Source organism: Pelophylax lessonae, assembly GCF_965119305.1.
Source record: "Pelophylax lessonae genome assembly, chromosome: 1".
Lineage (NCBI taxonomy): Eukaryota > Metazoa > Chordata > Amphibia > Anura > Ranidae > Pelophylax > Pelophylax lessonae.
The window spans coordinates 17,692,764-17,698,608 of record NC_138768.1 but is presented as its reverse complement, the minus strand read 5'-3'; the positions used below and the strand labels follow the sequence as shown (position 1 = coordinate 17,698,608).

At 41.5% G+C, this 5,845-nt stretch overlaps 1 protein-coding gene across 1 annotated transcript; it reads right to left on the bottom strand.

Moving 5' to 3' along the window:
• Positions 1 to 717: 717 nt before the first annotated feature.
• LOC309561751 (extracellular calcium-sensing receptor-like) lies at positions 718 to 1,515 on the bottom strand (the record flags this gene model as incomplete). The annotated part of the gene is made up of 1 exon (XM_082265763.1): positions 718 to 1,515. The coding sequence occupies one exon, from the start codon at positions 1,513 to 1,515 to the stop codon at positions 718 to 720; it is 798 nt and encodes a 265-aa protein (XP_082121889.1).
• Between the last annotated feature and the right edge of the window lie 4,330 nt (positions 1,516 to 5,845).

The window sequence follows — 5,845 nt, the reverse complement described above, 5'->3', positions numbered from 1 at the left end:
GGCAGCTTCAAGACATGTCGCTCCGGATGTGGTCTGCAGAGCAGCGTCTTGGTTGTCCATTCACACATTTATGTCACATTATTGTGTTGAGCCAGCGGCTCTTTCCTCTGTTGCTTTTGGTACTCAAGTGTTATCTGTTGCAGGTGTTAATTAAATTTATCAGAATCTGCCCACCCAATTGTGTTTTGGCGAGTTATTTCCCAAACGTATTCTGCCATGGAGTCTGTCAGGAAAACGGAAAATTTATATCAAATACTTACTTAATTTTCCTTTCCTGATGGACTCCATGGCAGCAGGGGTCCCCTCCCAGTTCCTGAGTAGGCTAGTTACAGAACACGGATGCTGAAAGGGAGCAAAGATTTATGGGAGTGGGGTCCTATGGGGTAGGAGTGGAGGCGGGACTACCCAAACGTATGCTGCCATGGAGTCCATCAGGAAAGGAAAATTACGGTAAGTATTTGATATAAATTTTCTGTTTTTTTTTCTCCAGGGTCTCTGGTTTCTGAAAATATTGTTTCTGCGTTTTACATAATCTTTAGGCCTAAGATGATTTTTTAAACATTTGTGCAAAAATGGCAAAACAGCTCTGGAAGTGAAAGTGTTAAATCTCCCAATGTCAGGGATTTCTTGTGGGGCGGCCTCTAAACTAAACATGAACCTAAATTGGGGGTGATGTTTGTGGTGGAAAGACGTGTCTGGGCACATTGTGTTCCAATACTAAACTGACCGAGTATAAGAAGATACGAGTAAACTTCCATTGAACCCTCTCACCTTATACTTTAGTGTGTGTGGATTTATTTCAGATTTTTTAATATTTATTTTAAAAGAGAAATCCATTTCATGTAATGCTTGAGCCAAAATGTAGACTGAGATAAACACTCTATAGGATGTTTTCTCATCAGGAAAATGTAAACTAAGTAATTGTGTCTCCAAACTGCAGTTCATAAGAGAATATCCAGTTGTGAGTGGAATAAGGAAATTTTTAATTTGGTTTTTTGCAAAGCATCTACATTCAGTTATGAGAATATCCTCCATCAGTGGGTCATTTAGGTGGTTGGATGGTTTAAAACTATCAAAATATTCCAGCAATCCTGTTATGTAGAGAAGGGGATAAGTGAACACCAAGCTGCAGTTACTGAAATCAAAATACATGACACTCATTGACCAAGAATCTGGTAGAATAAATGTTTTCTCCGTGTAATAAGGGACATTATTCAGCAAAAACTTGTAATAAGTCGCACTAACTGAGCCACAAATAATAAGAACTTCCGTAGTTGAGGTTTGCAGCTCTGGAGGAATTTTATTATAATTCTTTTTAGACACCAGAATCTTGAATTCAATACAAATTCCATGATTAGATAAATGTTTGCTGAGTTGTCGGATCTCCCTCTCTCCGTATTCATCATCAGATGTAAGGATCCCGACCCAGTTCCACTTCATCCTTTCCAGTAACTTTGCTATGGCCACATATTGCATCTCATCATCCGGAACTGTCCGGAAAAAGTTTGGATACATCTTTCTATCACTCAGTAAAGTGTCTCTGGCTCCATAACTAATCTAGGAAGAAAGAAATATGTCTGTATAAATAATGTGGAACTCCTAACATATAAAAATGAACAGAAGAAAACCTTAGAAAATGTTTTATTGTTTTTTTGGAAAGCAACAAACAGAAGTTGTCATCTGAGCTTTCTACAAGAGATCTATAAGCAGATTTTAGTGAAGGATTTTTTGCTCCGGACCAAACAGGTAAAGATGAATACATTTATTTTTTCATAAATAATCACAGTCATCAGGGAAAGCTGATAATATGACATTAACCACTTGCATACTAGAAACTTTTACCCCCTTCCTGCCCAGGCCAATTTTCAGCTTTCAGCTCTGACACACTTTGAATGACAATTGTGCGGTCATACAACACTGTGCCCAACACACATTTTTTATAATTATGTTCACACACATAGAGCTTTCTTGTGCTTGTATTTATTCACCACTGTTTTTTTTTTTGCTAAATAAACAAAAACAATTTGGAAAAAAAAAAAAAAAAACTTTTTCATAATTTGTTATAACATTTTGCAAACAGGTAATTTTTCTCCTTCACTGATGTGCACTGATGAAGCTGCACTGATGGGCACTGATGAAGCAGCAGTGATGAGGCAGCACTGAGAGGCTGCACTGATAGTGGGTAGTTATTATATTCACTGTGTATTCTAGAAGACAGGTTGATTCCAAAGTAAGGAATGAAGTTAGTGCTCTCCAAGAGAAGGGAAAATGTGTTTGCAATTGTTCAACTAATCATGTTGGGACTGAAATGTTTAAAGCTTTGAATTTGGAGATGTTAACCCGTAGACCTGAGACCGAGCCAAAGTCTCATAGTTGGGAAAATATTGGGTGTAGAGATGAGGAGGAAGGTGACAAAGAGCAAGAGGTCATCAGCAAACAAAGCACATCTATGTTCCTGGGGACCACAAAGAACCCCCTTGATATCAGGGTGATCCCTAATAGCTATGACAAGAGTTTCAATCATTATAGCGAAGATTAGAGGAGATAAGGGGCAGCCTTGTCAAGTACCTTTTTCTATCTGGATAGGGTCTGAATAGCGACCTAGGAACCTGATCTGGTCATGAAGATTAGAAAAAAGAGAGTGTAAAATTCACAGGAAGTTGGGGCCAAAGCCCCATTTTTTTAGGATTTTTTAAAAGATATGGCAAGGAGACTGTATCGAAGGCTTTTTGGAGATCAATGGATAACAGGAATCCTTCCTGTAGATTGCCACCACCCCATCGAGATTTGTATTGTGCTATAAAAGGTGGAAAGTCTGTTTGCTAATATTTTTGTTAATATTTTTGTTAAAATTGTAAGATCATTATTATTCAAGGATATTGGCCGGTAGTTGCTGACATCATTCGGATCTTTGCCTTATTTAGGGATAACTGAGATAAGCAGAATTTAGGTCCCTGTTAGGTTGAGATCTATTGTAGAGTAAACAAGAAACTGAGCCAAGTAAGGCGCTAGGAAAGTTCCAAATTTTTATAGTAACATACTGAGAAGCCATCATGACTTGGGGTTGAACCTAACTTAAGGAACTTAATACCCTCCAAACTTTTTTCCAAAAATTGATAATTTAGAAAGGTGGATGTGTAACGGAACCGTCGACCCACACCGTGCTTGTGGTCTTCCGTCAGTATAAGGCTTCCTCCAGTCTGGACATATAGAGATATTCCAGCCGCCCCCCATACAAAAACTAGCCTGAACTTAGCTTGTATGTGTCTGGAAACAACTAACTCTTTTATTAAAACAAGCAGTAGACTTTTATACACTTGAGAAGCATGACAGTCACTACATGAACAATGACCTGAATATTTACATAAAAGCATCACATAATGAATAGATAATGAGGTAGAGCTGACTAATCCCATCTAGACAAGGTTATCATTCACATGCTAATTAGCTCAGCGTACTTAAGTCAGCCTGGAAGCCCAGACTGCCGGCACCAAAAGTAAAACAGATACAAATACACATATTATAGTGTAAATACTGAGAACCCACAGTAAACAATAGATGATCAAATCAACATGATTTACAATCCATGGAAGACAGGTGTTTGGGCTGATGACATGCATCTGTTACAAGTCTGATCAACTTAAGCAGTCCAAATCATCAATTTATCTGTCACATAGTTTTTTTCAGTCTCAGTGACAACGAGTACCGTCACAGGATGTCTCAGAGAAAGTCAACCAATTTAGAGTGTGCCTGGGAGTCATTTGCCTTGTATAGTTTACAGTAGAAATCGTGGAAAGTTTTCATTATTTTTGGGGGGTTTTGGGTTAAAAGTGCCCAGTTTGGAATGGATTTTGAGGAAGGATATAGGGCAGGGTCTAGAGCAAAGTTTATGAGAACTTTAAGATTAGCTTCCATGAGACCGATGTTGTGAATACCCCAGAAAGAGCGCCCAATATTTGCATGCCAGTCAGGAAGATCCCAATCTAGGTTGAGGTCCTGCTCCCATTTGAGCATGTAGGGAGGTTTGGTTTGTGCGTCATTCAGCAGAGCGTATATGAGGGAGAATCCCCCTTTGACGTCATAGATTTGGGTACACCCCTGTTCATAAGGTGTTATCCGTAGGGGTTCAGGGAATTTGGACCTAAGTGAGTGAATAAAGTGTGAAATTTGGGTTAGACGGAATTTCTCTACAGGCGGCATCTTCAACTTCGTGGTACAATGAGAAAAAGTTATAGGACCCAAGCTATCTAAAAAGTGGCCAATTCTGTACAGGCCTTTGTCAGTCCACCATTTAAATGCCTCTATGTTTTCACCTGGAGGAAAGGCCGGGTTATGGACGATGTGAGTGAGGGGAGCCCATGGGGAAGTGACTTTGCATGAATTGTGTATTTTATCACAAATGGAAAAAGAATGCAAAAGGGTAGGGGCCATCACTGGGGCGGCGGTAATGAGCAGGTCTCCAAAGTAGGTAATCAATGGTGTGTCGGAGGACGGCCTGGCGTTCCATAGAGAACCACTCAGGCTTCCCTCATCTGGAATAGATAATGGAAAATTGAGTAAGTTGTGCTGCTTGATAGTATTTCCAGAGGTCTGGAACTCCTGAGCCCCCTTGTTTCCGGGAGCGTAGAAGAGTGTGTTTATTAATTCTATGTCCCTTCCTTCCCCAGATAAACTTGAATATATGTCCTTGCAATGTCTGAATGTGGGATTTCCGCACTGGGATTGGGAGCGACCGGAACAGATAGAGAATATGCGGCAGGAGAGTCATCTTAACTGCATTAATTCTGCCTAACTAGGAAATGTGACAACGAGACCAGTCAGAGAGTTCCTGTTTTAATTTTTGTATCATGGGTGGGTAATTGGCTTGATAAAGTCTGTCTATAAAGTCAAGGAGACTCCTAGGTAAGGAATGTAATCCGAGTGCCAGGAGAAGGGAAAATGGTCTTTCAGACGTTCCACCAGCGGCGAAGGGAGGGTGACATTAAGGGCTAGGGATTTAGTCATGTTGACTCACAAGCCAGATGCCGCCCCGAAGGCGTCCAGGAGGGAAACTATATTGGGAAGGGAAATCAATGGAGAGGTAACAAAAATCATATCTGCAAACAGCGCACATTTGTGGGTCTCTGACCCGCATTGCAGGCCATGAATATCTGGGTGAAGACGGATAGCTGTAGCCAGGGATTCCAGGGCTACGGCAAAAAGGTGCGGGGAGAGGGGTCAACCCTGCCTCGTTCCCCTCCAGATCAAGATGTTCGCAGAGTAGTAACCCTGCATCCTAACCTGAGCCACCGGGTGGGAGTAAAGGGCTTGTAGAGTAGTTATGACAGAGGGACCAAACCCCCATCGTTCAAGAGTGCGGAAGAGAAATGGCCACGAAAGGGAGTTGAAGGTCTTTTGAAGACCCAAGGATAGGAGAAAGCCAGACTGGGAAGGGCCTCCACCCCACCCTGAGTTCAGCAGAGAGATGGCGTCAACCACCCTCCATACCTGGTCAGGTCCCTGCCTACCCGGAATGAACCCCACTTGATCCTTATGACTGTATTTGGCAATAAAGCTGGATAAGCGGTTGGCAAAATTTTTTGTCAAAATCTTGAGATCATTATTAATGAGATATCGGTCTGTAATTGCCCACGTCGGAAGGGTCTTTTCCCGGCTTGGGGATAACAGAAATGTAAGCTTTATTAGAGGCTTCTTCTAGGTGGGCTCCGCCCCTGAGGGCATTGAAGAACCTGACCAGATAAGGAGATATTATAAGACGTTTGCGTCGGTCCTAAGAATTAGAAAAGCCGCCAGGGCCCGGGGTGGAATTGGTCCGGAGAGCTTTGATAACATCCAGCACCTCCTA